Source organism: Olea europaea, chromosome 2 (assembly GCF_002742605.1).
Source record: "Olea europaea var. sylvestris chromosome 2, O_europaea_v1, whole genome shotgun sequence".
In the NCBI taxonomy this organism is placed as follows: Eukaryota; Viridiplantae; Streptophyta; class Magnoliopsida; order Lamiales; family Oleaceae; genus Olea; species Olea europaea.
This window is the reverse complement of record NC_036238.1, coordinates 7,959,597-7,977,704: the sequence shown is the minus strand read 5'-3', so window position 1 is coordinate 7,977,704 and position 18,108 is coordinate 7,959,597. Positions and strand designations below refer to the sequence as shown.

Below are 18,108 nucleotides of genomic sequence, written 5' to 3'. Positions count from 1 at the left end.
ACTAAGATTTGTGATCGATGTATCAAGTCTATTTAACCTATCTCCCATATTTACCAACAACCTTTCAATCCGCCTCATCATATGATCCAATGCAATAATGTGTTTGCTGTTTTGGCTTGAATTGAAACCTTTTCTATCAAACATTCTAAATCTAAAATTTTTTCTACCTCACCAATATTTCACTCGAATTCATGAAATATATGGCTTTTACCCTCTATTGATCTCACCACTTTGCCTTTTTCCACTCAGTGCTTTCGTCCAAGTACTCCCAAGAACCAAGTGAACTCACAAGAATTAGCCTCGTGGATTTAAAATCGAGTGTAATCAGGAGTAGTGATTTTGAAAGGAATTGGAAACTTCACTTGAACTAATGAAACCAAAAATTGATTGTAACGACACTTCAAATTGACTGAAAGGAAATAAATGGCTAAAAAAGAAAAATTGTTGGATGGAAATAACAATAGCAATTTTTATTTTTATTTTTTTGGCCTCTTCTTTTTTCTTTTTTATAATTTTCGGCCTCTTGGTTTTTTTATTTTTTATTTTTTATATTTTTGGCCTCTCTTTTTTTGCTAGAAAATTTGACTACGACTCCAACTCCAACTCAACCGATAAAAGTTGATTTGGATGCTAAACTAGCCCAAGAACAAATTTTCAAAATTTGACGACACTTTAGTGGATCAAAGACTCAAAATAACGAAAAATACAAGAACGCGAAAAAAATGGGAAACAAATAAAATTAAAAAACTCAACAAGAAATTTGAAAGATATAACCTCGATTAAATCGAAGTCTGTGCTTTGATAGCAACTGATACAAACCGCGCAACAACGGCAACTACGGAACCTATAAGAGATTGGTAGAACCCAAGAAAGCCAATCAACCCAGTTTGTGGATTCGACCCAAGAATTAATGAACCAAGAAACCTTGCAAAATCGATGTTTGGAAGACCTCTTGATTACACAACCCAAGAATTGCACCCGATGTTTGAACTCCACAAGATTTGTACCTTGATAAGTTCGAAATTGTTCAATAGAAGAACAATGGAATTTGAAAGCAATAAGCCTCAAGATTTTTGTTTCTCTCAAAGTTGAAATTGTGTCCAATGAATAATGAGAATATATATTTATAGTAGCCCAAAAGCCTAAAAATCTAGTAGAAAACCGACAATTATAGTAAAAGATTACAAGAATCCTACCAAAACTAGAATTCTATCAAAATAAGGAAATTGACGGAAAAAAATAATGTCTCAAAAAATAAGGAAATTCGTGAAAAAATTAAAGTCTAATAAAATAAGAAAATTCATGAAAAAAAGGAAATTTTATCTCAACCTCCTTCTATGCGACCGCATGGTTTAGTTGGTTGTGGTCGCACAAGCTTGTGCCTTGGTCCTCACATGTATTAAGTTGTTCCAATTTGATTTGGCTCTCAACCCCAACATGAGAGTTGTCCTATTTTGCGCCACGATCATCGTCTCATCGATTGTTGATCACTTGATTTACCCACTTTGCCCTCGAAAGCGTCATTGGTCCACCTTCGATAATCAATGAGTCTCGTCGGGGACTTGTTTTCTTTGGGCTCGGCTCTTGGATCACATCAAGGTATAGAATAAACAAAGAGGTTTTTATCTTTCACATTTAAAATGAAAGATTGGTCAAGTGGATATCATACTAGGTATGAATATCACCAATACTAGTGAGGGTTATATGTTAAGTCAATCACATTATGTTGAAAATGTGATTAATAAGTTGAAACACTTGAATATTAAAGAGGCTAATACTCCATTTGATCCAAGTTTGAAACTTATAAAAAATGATGGAAGAGTTGTAGCAAAACTTGAGTATGCATGTGCTCTGAAGAGTCTAATGTATAATGTACAATGTACAAGACCCGACATAGTATTTTGTAAACTTAGTTGATTTACTAGCAATCAAAATAAAGACCATTGGAAGGCTATCAGGAGGGTCTTAGTTATTTGAAGAAAATCAAGGATTTAGGCCTCTAATATTCTAAGTTTCCTATAATATTAGAAGGATTTACCAATACTAGTTGGATATCTAGTGTTTGTGAGAATAAATCAATCTTAGGTTGAATATTTACCTATGGTCTCTTGGAAATTCAAAAAATAAACATGTATTACTCAGTCAACTATGGAATCCGAATTTGTGGCATTGGTTGAAATCCGAAAAAAAAAAAGTTAAATGGCTTAAGGACTTAATGTATGAAATTCCATTGGAAAAAAAAAAAAGAATAATCTTACATATCTACCTTGTGTATAGTCAAATTGCTTAAGGTTGAGCAGACAATGAAGTGTATAATGACAAGTCTAGACATATGAGTCTAAAACATGACTATATGAGGAAATTAATCAAATATACAATAATTTCACTTACTTATGTGAAGTCAAATGAGAATTTGGCCAATCCATTTACTAAACCACTCATAAGGGAATTAGTGAAAACAACAACTAGTAGGATAGGGGGTTAAAACTCCGTAATTAAAAATACCAATGACTGTAACCCTACCTGATTGTACTAAAAAGTATAGTTCGGATTCAAATGGTAACGAGAAGTCATTCGATAAGTGGTAGATTTAGCACTTATTTTTCTATTAAAACCTACCCTAGGTTATAAGTACTGGTTGTTACGAATAAAAGGGTTGATCAAGCATATTTAAAGGTTTATGTTCGTGCGAAACCCGCAAGCATACTAAATCGTTGATAAGTAATAGATTTAGAGAGTTAAGAGTATCGTCCTAGTAAGAATAAATCTCAATTCAAGTTTATTAGTAATGTATGGAACTTGAATTATGTAAACAAAAGATAGATTCGATTTTTTATTTTTATTTTTTGCGAAATTAATCTAAGAAAGTAATAAATTTTTGATTTTTATCAAGTTATGGATGATTATATTGGATTTCGACTCTGCCTATGATTTGTAATCTAATTTCGTTCACGCATTCTTGACAATCGATAAGGTTAATGTATTTAACTTTTTTTTCAAGACAAATTAATTTTATACTAAGCAAGACCCTAATCTGTTCCTATCCTAAATTTGAATGGTTAGAATGCATTAAATTTTAGATTATCTATATGATTCCACAAGTGGTAAATATTATTCCTAAAATCTATTACACTTATGTTAATTTTGCCACATTCTAAATTTATTGTGAGTTTTCCAATTCTACAAGCAACTAATTATCTAATTGGTGGCCAAATAATTAAATAGTAAAATGGGTATGTAAAACTAATCAAGAAATGCAAGAAATACTAAACTACTAATCTTGAGTTAGAAATAAATAAAAAATAGGCTTCACTTCATCCAATACAAAAGCATATCTAACCTAGCATATTGATATATAAATTACAAGAAGAAGAATAGAAAAATATTTCCAGGATCATGAAATAATTCAAAAGATATTAATCTTCCAGTCGAAGGTGAAATCTTCAAGATCTTAATGTAATTGAGCTTCAATTCCTTGCTAGAGCTTGATCTCTTCTCCCAAAAATAATGAATTGGCCCATTGTTCTTGATGATATTATTGTGTCTGGAGAGGCAAGAGAGTGTTTTTTTTGTTTTCTTTTTTTTTTTTTTTTAAGAGCTAGAAAGTATGTTAAAATTGCATCCAATTGGTTACAAAAGAGTTTGAATCACGAAAGAAAATAGCTGACCCATGCGCACACATATGCATAACAATCCTACATACGCCATTGATCCAAATGGCTCTAGGGTTAAGATTTTTGTGTTCTGTGCATGTCGATTAGCGCGATGTCGTCCCTGAGTAGATTTTGGTATTTTGATCATAATTATCTCTTCTAATATCAGATTGAGATGATTCAAAGTGCATTGAAAATCTAATTCAAATGGTTATAATTATTCTAGAAGTACAATTTTTCCAATTTGAATATTTTCTATCCAAAAAATAGGCTTCAAGTTGAGGCTAAAAATCTGGAGCATAACTTCTTCGGTTAAAAATTGATTTGTGAAAATACTTTAACTATATTTTCACTCATTTGACTTCAAATTGTATCCAATTGATCATATGTGATCTTCAATCATCATTTTATGGTCTGAATCAACTATTGAATGTTTGCACTTTTGTCCCCAAACTTTGGATTTCTTTCATTTTCCCCCTTTTTGTTCATTTTTCTGATTTCACTAATTTGCATTGAGTTCAACCTAACAATCATAATTAACATATAATTAAACTATAACTCATTCGAATACTGACAAATACTTCAATTTACTGGTCTAAATAAGTGTACAAAATATATTTATCGCTTTTGCTATATAAACTTGGAGGATTTCAATAGAGTGTTAAAGTTTCTCTGTTAAAAGTTTATGAATAGTTGAAGCATAATTCCATAAAAGCTTTCATGCTACCTAAGAGTTCAATGATTACTTTGTGAGATTTATACTAAGGTTGGATTTAAATCGAAAGTTATCCATACTTTATGCAAAAGTGCCGTTAAACTAGAGTTTGCACTCATTTTATATTTGAACAGGTTGGGATTGTTGGGTATTGTTCAAATTAACAATGAGAGGTGATTTTAGAAGTGATGGAAATGGTTAACCAAGGGAAAAACAAGCAAAAATAAAACAAGAAAAAAAATAGTGATGGCAAAAAATGGCCTAGGCAGCTGCCTGACCTTATGTTGCAATCACAGTGGCCATTTTGTTTGGTACTAGAAGGACGCCCATCCAGAACAAAAATTTGCCCATTCGGGTTTTGAATTCCGGTATCGTTTTGAAGGGTTTTACATCTTTTTGGCTTGATTATTGCACCTTTTCATGCATTGTGATTGTAATTCTGTATGTATGAGTAGTATTTATAATAGAAATTATATGACAAACATCAAATTGACTCCATTATATTTAAAATCTAAGTGTTTTTATATTTTGTTCTTTAGTTCCTTTCTCTAAGTTTTGTTTGCTTGATTCAAGTTGGATTAAGGTTTGTTTACTCCTACAAACTATTTGTCATAAAGTCTTCAAACACTTATCCCAATGGCGACAAATATCATTTGATGACAGCGATTCGTAATCATGTTCAAACTTTTCATTTTAGCTATTCCTTGTTGTTGATTTTATTTTCGTTTCTCAACTTTGTTCAACAATAGATTCTATTTAATAACACACAAATTTCTAGAGAAACTTGTCTTTCACCAAATTAAGTCACGTTTCTAATTGTGCATTATCGATCTATAACTCTTCAAGTGGTTTACTCCATATGCAAAAGAGCAACAATTACAATCATGTGTGACATTGCACCACTATTTTGATGTTGTCTCTCCATATAAATTCTCTCACTTCATCTCCTCTTCTATTTTTCATTCGTGACTTTTTTTTTATGTTTAGTGGTACATTGAGTTGTGGCTACAAAAATAATCACTCTAAGAGTGATTAATGATATTTTGGGAAAGCTTAAATTTGCTCCTACATTGTGTATAGTGTTTTTGAGATCGAAGGAAACTCCCTAAGTACAAGGACCCAATCTAGAGGTAGGTGTGATTCCTTGATTTTGATGTTGACACTTTTTTACGCTTAGTGTTAGATCTGACGATTTACTAACAATTTCTTCATCTTGTTCTAATATTTCTTTTGATATAGAAGTTTTTATTGCTTTTAACTTTGATAATTTTTGTTTCACTGTAACATCTAACAAATGAGTGAAATAGAAATAGAACAATTAATCATGTGACAATATTATTTCTAATTTAATATTATTATACTTTAATACAACCAATTACTACCATTGCAAAAATATGCTTATTGTTATGAAAGAGAGAAAAAAGAGAAGAGAAAGTAAAATCAATAGACTTGTATGTATTTTATTAAGAACCGAAGTCTTATATTTATAGGGAAGAATCAGGGATATAATGGTAATAATTTTTAAGGTTTCGGGGTACAATTGTCATTCACTCATAAGGTTACCGTTTACAACACTTTCCCTTGAACGAAACAATCCAAAATATCTGTCTCATTAAAACCTTGTTTGATAAAAATTCAATGAGTTAAAAAGAAATTAAATGAAGGAAAAAATAGTACAATTATTTTGGAGTGTTAAAAATAAATGCTACATCATTAAAATCTTGCTAGGCAAACCTAGTGGGATAAAACCTAAATGAAGAAAAGAAAGTACAGCTACTCCATCTAATGTTGATTACTAAAAATCTTTGAGTCAATGCATTCCAATCTCATGAATCAATTTCTTAAATATAGATGTCAGCAATGCTCCATGACTAAATCGACCTCCTTGTCACTTGAGCGAATTTATTGGACAACAATGTCATCTTTCTTTTGAAATTCATATGTACAAAAGAATTTTGGAGAATTGTACATACAAATTGCATTGTCTATATACAAGATCGTCATGTCACTTTCGATATAGCCTCATTTGAATTGTGCAATACAGGTTGTATTGTCTATATAAAAGATTGTTGGACAGCCTTTTGTTGAAGTTAACCCGCATGATGCTTGGATATGATGGGTCATGTTCCACAACCATACACATTCTCTACCTTATTCATGGATTACAATAATTTCGGAATGATTTAAGGATGTTGCTATCAAGGATTATTTCACAAATTTCCATGATATGACTGTTCGTTCACGTATAAACATATATCGTGTTTGTAATTTAGCATTATGTGGTTTAGAGAGAGAACATGCATATGCATACCCCCTAAATCGGATCCCAACTTTTGAGAATATTATAATCCCAAATCAATAGTGCCTTTTAAGTAACGAAAAATATGTTTAACATCATTTCAAAGTCTTTGAGTTAATGTAGAGTTATATTTTTCAAGGAAATTTACAGAAAAACTATGCCGGGTCAAGTTCAGTTTGTAAGATAAATTAATGATCCAATTGCACTAAGGTATGTTACTTCAGGACCGAAGACATTTTATCCATCTTCAAGTAGATAGAATGGATATTTGTCACATCGAGTAATCGAACAACTATAGGTGATACCAATAGATGTGCATTATTCATATAAAAATGTTTTGAGAATTTTTCTGTATATATAGATTGATGATAATAATCCTTTTGGTAAGTGTTCAATCTGCAACTAAGATAAAATTTGGTTTTTTTCCAAATTTTTAATCCCAAATTCATTTTTTAAATAATCAAATAGTTTTGTTGAGCTCAGAAGTTTTAATTAAATTTAAATTATCAACATAAACTGCCACTATTACAAATACAATAATTATTTTCTTTTATGAAAACTCATGGGCAAATATCGTCATTTTTCTAGCCTTCCTTCAACAAATACTCGCTAAGTCGATTATACCACGTGCGTCAATTTTTTCTATTTATGTTCTCATAATGACATAACTTATTGAGATATATCTCAAGTTTTATTATTTCAAATTCTAAACCTCATCTGGAGTATTATAATTTCTTATGTCTAAATGCTCATCAAGAGTATATGTCTCCTTAATGAGACCATCTTTTCTAATTGCTCCATTTTCGTTTGAAGATTTTTTGTATTATAATCGAACACAGTCATGCTTCAAGCATGTCATAGATATATCAAATATAATGCAAATAAATTATCCTCATAAGACGTCAATTTGTGTTAGAGTATTTAAAACTGGTGTATGAAATGTTGTTTATTTCTTTGAACAATAAATGTATCTAAATAAATTATCTTTCGAATTTCTGGTTGAAATGATATTTTGTGAGGATTTAGATGATAATACATTTCTACATTATTTTCAACTTTTTAATTCTTCCCCTAATACTAGAGAGAATTGTCCAATCAAGTTAACAATCATTTTTCTAGCATTATAAAAATATTATCCATTTGGAATAGGGGTTCAAACTACGCATTTATTCTTAGCATTCTTTATTTGTCATCTCAGTGCATTATGATGGTTCAATTTTACATATATTGCATTATCAAAATAGTTAGGTAGAAAAATTAGACTCTGACTATAAGCTAATTGTAATAGGAAGAAATATAATTTTCGCATGATGTGTAACAGAATTCCATAAACAAAAAATGGGAAGTATTTTGTTCTCAATTAAATTAATTGAAAATGTTTAACAAACAATAGTGTTAAAATTATTTATTGACATTGCAACTAACACTTATTAAAATATTAAGATTTATGCCCGTTAGCATTAATAAGACATAGTCTTGATTATATAATCTGAATATTATGCCCATAATTTAGAATTTGAGTAGTACTTTCGTATATCTCAGGCTGCAAACACTAATTTCATCTAGTGTGTGTGTGTGTGTGTGTGTATATATATGGGATGCCCATTTATCACCCTAATTAATTTTAAGAAATATAGGAAATTTAGTCCCTATTTTAGGTAGTAATGGTTGAAGAAAATTTTTAATGAAAAAACATCATATATGATTGAATTGAAGAATCTTTTAGTTCTTCATTAAATATCCATTTGAATGTTTAATGTCATATTATTATTAATCCAGTGATGATCTAATTAGTCAAGCCAACAATAAGCTCTAATTGAACTTATGGTTCAATATAAAATATAATTTGATTTAATTTATAAGACTACGATTAAAGCTTGTATAATCATATATCATTCAAATAGTTAAACTAATCAATGTTCTCATACTATTAGTTATGTGTTTTCCTTCAAAGGTAAATATGAATTCAAAATGATATATTTTTCAAAAATATGCTACTTCATGCGCATATTATCTTTAATTATTGTTTTTTCAAGAGCAATATGTCAATATCTTCTGAAATACTAAAAATTATAATTCATGCTCTTCAAGAGCATATATCAAATTCTTCTTGAATAGAAATAATATAGAAAATTAGTTTTCTTTAAAAGAATTGTTTAATTTGAATTTCCTTAGGAATACAATAAGATATATATTATTCGATATATATGCTATTTCAAGAGCACGTTACATTTTATTAGTGCTTCTTCAAAAACAATAAATCAATATTCTCTTAGAGTACTGAAAATAATATCACACTGTTCTGAAGCAATAAATAGTGTAACAGGCAAAAATGCAATTAGCTATATTAGATATTTTAACATATACAAATGTAATATTAACAACTTGTTAAGAACTTATAGGCGTAAATTCATTTATATTAATGTCACGCACTCAAAGAGCGAAAAATATATATACAAATGAATGTGTCCCTTCGGGACCAAGTGGCAAGTGGAAATTTGAAGTCCAAAAACATTTTTATCGATTACAATCTCTTTATTACTAAGAAGCTTTACCCTAGAAATGCGTGAGAAAGCCTAATCATTCTGATTAAACAAAAGACACACGCCCTTTTCCTCTCGCATCGCTCCGTGCCTATAAATTCGTGGATCACATATAACTAGCTACAAAAATAAATTAATACTTAGAAAACATTTTCCGAAAAAAAAATACATATATTTCAAATTTAACATTTAAACTTTTATAGACAAAAATAAAAAAAATAAAATACCGATCAATAGTTTAATTATAGATCATTAAGAAAACTAACAGCAATTTGTTACTTCTCAAAATCTGATGTAAAATTATAAATATAGTTCTTACAAGACTCGGGAAAAAAAAAAAACTTTTGTTCGTCTGTTGTAATAAACTATATTATGCCAAAAATGCAATTAACTAGGTTAAATATTTAAACATATACAAATGTAATATTAACCACTTGTAAAGCAAACGTCAGGCATTCTCAAAGAATTTAAAATAATAAATAAATAAATAAAACGGTACAAATGAATGTGTCCCCTCAGGACCAAGTGAAAGTGGAAATTAGACGTCTAAAATCCTCTTATTCATTACAATCTTTTTATTACTATAAGAAATTAAACTTTACCCTAAAAATGCCCATCATTCTGGTTAAAGGGAAAAAAAGAATAAAAGGAAATTAATGTAATTTTGGCCTTCAATTAAACAGAAATGGTCCCTTAGCTTTACGATTCAACTTTGTTCTGGTTTCGAGCTCTTTCCTTCTCCTTCACTTCACTCCCTTGAGATTTGTCGTATTCTTCATCGTAAACAAATGATCCAGACTTCAGTCATCAATACAAAAAATATCTTAATTTTAAGATAATCAAAAACAAATTTGTGACAAAACATTTTTTTTATTTTTTATTTCTTTCTAAACTTAGGTTATAAAGAATGGAAAACGAAAACCTTGAATACGCTGGCGTAAAGGATCTCAAAGAACTGTAATTTATTTTTGAATATTTAATTTTTAATTTTAAAAAAAATGTTTGACACAGTTTAGTAATTTTATTTCAATATATGAACTAAGTCTGAAATTATGTAAATTGTTCCCTAAAGACAAACCTACAAAAAGTTCATAATAATATTCAGTTCTTAATTCAAGTTTCCAAATATAATGATTAAATTTTTTTCCTAAAGTTTACTCAATGTCAAATTAAAAAAATTTAGGCAACTTTTTTGAAGCATCAAACTGAATTATAAGTATAGCCCGGGAATTTAAATAAGATATTTAGTATATTTCAACATGCGGTTGGACATAAAATACGTAGTTAAAATTAATTATTTATAATTTAGATTTTAGCCGGGCGCTATGAATCTGATAAGGCGTGTTTAGAGATGTGGAGGTTGGTGATTGAAGAAAGAAAGAGAATGTACCCGGGGCATTTCCATGAACAAATTTTTCATCGTCCTCCTTTGAAATAGACTGGTTCCCTCCATAGATTCCTCCAAATCCTTCTTCATCAGACCTCGTTGCATATCCTTCACCAAATGAAGCAATCGTTTCCCTAATTCCGAAACCATGTTAAACTCAATAACTGGTACATATTTATACACACTACAAGAAATTTCACTTGGAAGGATTAAAACTTTTTATCTTAAAAAATTCCTCCACAACCCTAGCTAATTTTTTCGTCCTCGAAAGTGAAATATCTATCTATCTATACCATCAAGATTAACAGAAGCCCATCATTTCATGACACGAAAACAAAAGGAAAACAAGATTTCAATACCAACCCTCTTTGATTTTTCGATTCCTGAGACTGGTCTATTTTCTCAGTGCTCTGAGGTTGATTAGGCCCTGACATGGCTTGTGCAAATCTGACTCCACAAATTATCCTGCTGATGTTATTTGGCAACTTTGAAGAGAAAACAGCTGCCGTTGGTGGTAGTATCCTAATTGATCGAACTGCGTTGTACATTTTCTATCTTACCAATATTATATGTATAGATGAAAACAGCATATAATATATATAGAAAGGGACAAATTAACGAGATGAGGATATATTGAGTCAGTAGGGATTTCTGGATGGACAGAAATTTCCCTAGTCATGCTGCGACCCAAAAGTATAGGTTCCGGTAGTTTCATAGTGTTCACTTGGTTTGACAACTGTACTGAGGGAAACCCTAGAATATGCCAAACGTCTTCAAGCCGTTAAAGAAGGATCTGATTTAAGATTAGTCATAATTTCTACAAGGCTTTAATGTAGGAAAATATATATAAATAGGGTCTTCAACGTTTTTCAACAATTGACTGATAAGTGTGTTTTTATGTATTTATTTATGTTATTCGACTTGGATATATTTGTGTAAATTTTTAATTAATTTAATATAGAGTAACCGATTTGGATGAGAAGAAGTATTAATAGAGCAATAAAAAGTTTTGGGATTGAATTTCAACTTTTGAAAAGTTTTGGGACTAAATTGCACACTTTTCAAAATTTTGAGCAACTATTTCATACTATTATGTAGTTTTGGGGACTACTAGAATATTTTTAAAGTTTCGTATCAAATTGAAATTTGGGATAAAAAGACCAAAATTGGACATAAAATTAAAAAAGGACCAAACCCGCACGAAAAACTACATTTTGGAACCAAATAAAGCGAAATTAATAGTTGTGGGATCGTGGTTCAACCGCAACCATGGTTGAATTGTGGTCTGCTGGGTACCCATGTTTGGACGATCTGGGCTGTGGTCTGTAAATCGCAAAAGGCCACGTTCCCACTCATTGGGCTTTTTATTTATTTATTTATTTATTTTTTCGGCTTTTCTTGATCTATTATGACTCCGTTTCAAAACACAAATACATATTGTAGACATAATATCGTTGATACTTAGCTTTTGTTTGGGCTTCATTTTAGTTTTAATACATTCTTTTCTTCTTTTTCAACTACAGATTTTTCCTTCTTTTTTAACTACACATTTCTCAAAAAATACTATTCCAAAATATATTTTTCCCAAAACTTCATAAAAAATAAGCCCAAACAAGGGCTTAATCTTATCATACAGAGTTATCTAGATTGATTATATAAAGTTAAGAGCTAATATTGTGGGTTCACTTACAAAATTCATGAATAGTAAGAAGTAAAGGAGAACAGATTTAAAGCCTATAAAGTATAAATCAGTTAAAAGTCCGCCCATAAATCATTTAAAAGTCTAGGAATTTGTAGCATACTTTAACATGAATTTCAGGTCAAGAAACTTACTTGAAATGATGAATTCCAAGATATTTTTGTGTGGTTGAATCACCTTGCACTCCAAAGCTCCAAAATCTGCATTTTCTTGTTCTCCATTGGTTCCAATCCAAATCACAATGGAAGGGAATTATTACCACAATCTAAGTATCATTTTTGTGAGATTTCATGCCAAAAATATGGTTCTAGAGACTTTTCAATTTTGGTGTCAATTTCCATACGAATTTTCACATCTTTTTCATGCCATCTTTTTTGTTCACATTTTTCATATCATCATCAATGGAAGTTTGTATAGGAGTTAAAAAAAAGATTATGAGAAGTTGTAGATTTGAATTCCAAATTCAAATCATTCCTTCCTACCCTTTTTGAAATTTTGCAGGTCGGGTCACCCTACATGGGCAACCCATTATCCGTATTTTCAACATCTCCCACTCGCTGTGATAGGGTTGATCCGAACCACAAGCGACAACAAATGCCACATCTTAGATCCTCTCAAGATCTATATCACAAAGATTTATACGGCAAATAGATCGTGCAACCAGTGAGTAATATTAGAGCTTATAGTACTATATACATGTTAGAGATATATAGTAACTCTATTAGAGGAACATCACATCTCATTATACCCCAAACTCATGTTCCAACATTAATTCAAGTATTTCCAATCCCTCAAATATTTTATAGAACATACTTGAACCCTACACCGCATCATTGTATTCACAGTTGTGTTCTATACCCTAAATGGTTCAACACAATTGTCTGGCCGGTGAATACAAATATAAATGTTGGCCAAAATAGTTTTTCTTTCCTACTTGAATCCTTCAATTTTAAATCAACTGCTTTTCTAAACATGCCCCCATCAAACTGAATCAATCATAGTTATTGGCAACATGCTAAAGTAGCAACACTGAAATAAAATATCAATAAATAGTCAAAAGTCATAAGGGTATATATGAGGTTATAAAAACTTCAGGGTCTCACATAATGAGGAAGCAGGGATTCATTCACTCATTTACCCAATATTGATCATAAAACTCACATGGTATGAAACACGTGCTACAAAGTTTTCTCCCTTTCTTAAGGTATATGTCATATTCTTTGTAAACAAATAACACCGTAAGATCCTAGTTCATTTATTTTTTAATACCTAACTTCTGTTCTCCTTGTGTTCATTCCTCAAGGCAATCTTAGGAACTCGATTTGGCTACTAAACAGGTTTAATAGATAGCAAATTCATTTTCATTACTTATTGTAATCTCATATTAATATCTTATCAAGGCGACTGGATCATGTACACAACATGATCACTGTGTCTCATCTTAGCACATCTCAAAGTGTCTGAGGCAATTGCTCGTTTGAGTAAGTCAATTTCAACTCGTTCGACATACTTTATATGCGCATACAAATCATTTATCTCGTAATCCCAACATTAGATTACACATGAACTCAAAATTGTTTATTTATGGGCACACAAAACTCAATCAAGAGTTTTCTGATACACTAAGTATCATATTCTACGAAATTATAGAGACTCGATGTTACCAACAAAAATGTCTCTAAACATCTTCAGATTACATATTATCATTTATGTAGATATATAGCAAAGACACTTTCTTCGCTAATGTCTCTTACAGATATACCATAAAGTGTTTAGTTCCGTCTTGATACTTGAGATCTTAACATATAAAATAGTTGCATAACTATCATGGATCTCATATTCTTAACCAGTATCATTAGATACTCAATACATCTATACCAAATAATTTCTTTACCTGCCAAGATATGCATTACAATATATGCTTCTTGCTAAACTATATAGCAAGAGTGCACAAGACTAATAACTAATTGTGCTCGACTTACTCTCATTCTTAGTCGACAATTGTATATCTATTCCAATCACAACTTATTTCTTTGGCAACGAAATAGGATAACTGACAGTAACACCCTTCATGTATCACAATACATTTTTTAAAGATAATATTGATACCTATTGACTAGATCCATGGCATGACCAATGTTATGGCAAGTATACGTCATAGTATATTTCTGTCTCCTAACTCCTAAATATGGTTCTCTGAATATTTCTTTGTGCATTTTTGGAGTCTTTTGACATTTATGAAGACTTATATGATCATCTTCCGATATAGGAATATCAATAGGGTAGCAATTCTACATGGGCTTTTATAGTATAAAACTCTTGTGATAGAGCTAGAATTCTTGAATAATCTTTTTAACACAAATCATACAATTTGCTAAACCTACATCTTTTGTCTCAAAGATCGAGGACAATTATTTCAAAATGGTCTCTATACATTCCTTTTCATGCTTAACTAATCCACTGTAATATCAGAATTAGAATTACAACTTACCATCAAACAGACCTTTATAAAAATACAGTAATTTTCTTCCATATGATGAAATTCTTGTACGAGATTTAACCCTGTTAAAAACTAAAGTACGACGCTCAAGATGTTAGTATTAGACCATGCATGTAACTATAAAGTTACCACAATACTAAAAAAAGCCTTTAACATGAAATTTACATGACGATTCATGTTAATCTCTTTAATCATTTCTCAATTAAGAATAAAAATACAGTCTTTAGATCTATTAGGTGTAACTCTAAATTTAAACATACTAATATGGCAAGTATAGCTGTACAGAAACAAATCCTATTGTTATGAAAAAATTTCTATCTAACTCAATAGACACATATTGAGTATACCCCTTTTTCAAAGAGATAAGAGTTATTTATCAGAAACTCATTAGTCTTCCACTTAGTTTTCAAGAATCTGAATGTTCTCAAAAAACATAATGTCCAAATAGAAATTCTACCATATTCCAGATTAGGTTAAAATTCTATACTCCATATATATACTTTCATCACTTTCCTCAAAATTCTCCATTGGTTTTCTAAACCAAAAATCATTTACATTAAATAGATCTTAGCTCCCATTCGAAACTAAGAATAATTGATATTAAATAGATCTTAGCTCCCACTCGAAATCAAAAGTCATAGAAATTAGATAGTTCTTAGATGGCTCCCACTTGGATAGATAGATCCAACTCGAAAATAGATTACTCCCACCTGAATCAGAAGTTTGAATTAACTCTTGTATATTCAAAACTAATTCATCAATACTTATAATATCAATCTCAACTATGTTCTCCAATCTTTTCTCCCTTACTGAGAAAAATATCAAATGTCACATCTTGTGACACGATATCTATAAAAAATTTCACTTAAGTACCCTTTTCTAGACTCCATGTATGTTATCAAGACACATCTCATTCTTAATAGACTCATGTTCCTGAATTCATTATCGAGAACATGTATAATCTATTATGAGTCTATGATAACCCATATTTGGTTGTCTACATGTCCAAAACTTATATATTCTCAAGGTACCAACATTGAGAGAACTCCATTAACTAATAAATTGTACTTAGCCAACACTCTTTCCAAAAGTAAATACGTAAGTTGAACTATATATTTCTAACCTCATTATATTAAGCAATATTTCATTCATTCAATTAAATACACCAAATAGTTATTGGTGATTAAGGAATAGTCTATCAAATAAGAATATCTTTCATTACATAGATCATTGATATCTCGTGATAGAGATTCACGCCATCAGATAGTTCTCAAAGTCTTCACTTCCACAATCTGGTTTTCTACTCGACTTTAGAAAAGTCTAAACCAATCCAATATCTTCAATTTAAGAAAATTAGAGGCATATCTGAAATGCATGAGTCTATCTATAAATGTTATAAAAAGTAAAGTTTCATCTCTATCTCTCTTAATCACAGCCCACAAAGAAATTTGGATTGATTTATTTTATGGAATTTAGCTCTTACAATTTTGAATGATTTTCTCAACTCAAAACCTCAATCCACTGTACAAATATCCAGAACCACAATAAACATCACCACTGTGAGTACGATCAGAACTACCACATACAAGTTCTAGTAGGAGACCCCTCTTCGAAGAACAATAACTGAGATCAAATTTGGTGAAGTTTTTTTATACCATCTTAATACCGAATAAGAGGTCAGTATCTCCACTTTGCAACACTACGTTGCAATATCAGTCATATAAACATCCATCCCATCTTCATTATTTGTATATATTTACTTTGTATCAAGTCAAAGGCTCCACAATAGAATAATAAACCTTTTGATCTCATATAAAGTGGGTTTCTGACCCTTAAATCCACTATCCACACAAGATAAGATCCAATATGCATAATATTGACACGTAAACAATACTGAGAGGAATATATTCAAGTGCAAGAGCCTTTAGCTTAACCACTTTCAAGTTAAGAGATTAAAATCATATAGTTGAAGCACTTGAACGTTTGTAACATTGATCCTTTACCAAAATTACTTTTATTCATTTACCATCCGATATGTTCTTCTTGGTCCCTTTTTTTAGTCTCCTTATCTACCCTGTATTTGTTCTAGCTCATTTAATACTTAAGATTCAAATCTTATGCAAGCCAAAACATTGCTACACAAGCATGTTCTCGAGATTTAGCAGCATCAAGTCGCACGTCTTTTCACTTCCACAGTAGGTATTATCAATATAGAAAATTGGCACTTCAATTTGTAAGTCACAATGACCTTCAAAGTTCTCATATATTGAGAAGGGACTAGTTTGAACTTACTACTCATCTAAAAATAATGTGACCAATGAAAATGTTAACACTATGTTAACCATCAACTAAGTCACATTCGAGAAAAAAGTCATTTTTATCAGAACTTAACAATTCAAATGTTCAAGTACTAAAATCTATCTTTTCTCGTTCTTAACAAAGTTCTGATCTTTATTCTACTAGTATAACCTACATAAGGTTTGTTATTGCGTGGTTAATGCTCTTTAAAGCATCATATCATTCCAATACACTCAAAATCTTATCATGCCAAATGTTATTGCATTTAGCTTATCACTTTTATTAAGGTCAACTATTATAGATTTTGATGCCATGATCTATCAAATTTTTCGAGACATTTTATTCTCAACCATTGCCCATTTATGTACATATTTAATTTTGCATTAACACAAATTAACGTCTATGATAGTTCAACGTTAGGCACAGAATCGAAAGTTCACTATGTTCTCAATCATCTTCTGCAATCATAAACTTAATTTTATAATGCAAAATTCCATGGATTCTAAGTGAGAATTACATTAATTCTTCACGTTAGAGAATTCCCACTCAATTGGTAAATCTAATAGTTTTATATGAGATTTTCTCTAAATCTTCCAATCACTTAACTATCACTCAACTGGTAATCAATAGGTCTAAGTAAAAATTTCACTAATTCTACTGACCTTAGTATTTATAACAATACATAAATTAACAGATATCATGTATTCAATTAGATAATTTCATAATATGCAATAAAAGCATAAATATGCACATATATTTAATCATGACATGTACGATGATATAACAAATTAATTCTTCCAGAAGATAACTTCAATTATAATTCAAAAATAAAACTAATATCATTTAAGTTTTATTTTACAAATTTTCAATCCAATTTAAATCTCTGTTGCAACGTAGTTCTAACAAATAGGAATTGACATCATAAGTCTTATATTCTGCTTGTCATAAAAAATTTATGTCCCAAAATATTCACGTGTTCCACATTAAGTCATGTTTTAAATCCATTTATTTATA

The 18,108-nt window shown here is 30.3% G+C and overlaps 1 protein-coding gene across 2 annotated transcripts; it reads right to left on the bottom strand.

Annotated features, from left to right (window-relative positions):
• Positions 1-9,670: 9,670 nt before the first annotated feature.
• On the bottom strand, positions 9,671-11,259 carry LOC111375703. Of its 2 annotated transcripts, none has more exons than XM_022998572.1 (3): positions 10,961-11,259; positions 10,601-10,731; positions 9,671-9,983 (listed from the first exon to the last, which is right to left on the bottom strand). In XM_022998572.1, exons 1-3 carry the CDS (start codon positions 11,143-11,145, stop codon positions 9,910-9,912), a joined length of 390 nt encoding a protein of 129 aa, XP_022854340.1. In that variant the 5' UTR covers positions 11,146-11,259; the 3' UTR covers positions 9,671-9,909. The 2 variants fall into 2 exon arrangements, with proteins under 2 accessions (XP_022854340.1, XP_022854344.1); XM_022998576.1 differs by having other exon boundaries at positions 9,676-10,008; positions 10,961-11,187.
• Between the last annotated feature and the right edge of the window lie 6,849 nt (positions 11,260-18,108).

Excerpts from the sequence above, each read along its gene's own strand:
- LOC111375703 (XM_022998572.1), bottom strand. The coding sequence starts at position 11,145 with ATGTACAACGCAGTTCGATCAATTAGGATACTACCACCAACGGCAGCT. Across the intron at positions 10,732-10,960 it reads GAATCGAAAAATCAAAGAGG|GGAAACGATTGCTTCATTTG; the intron begins GTTGGTATTGAA and ends TTTCGGAATTAG. Across the intron at positions 9,984-10,600 it reads TGTTCATGGAAATGCCCCGG|AATACGACAAATCTCAAGGG; the intron begins GTACATTCTCTT and ends TTTACGATGAAG.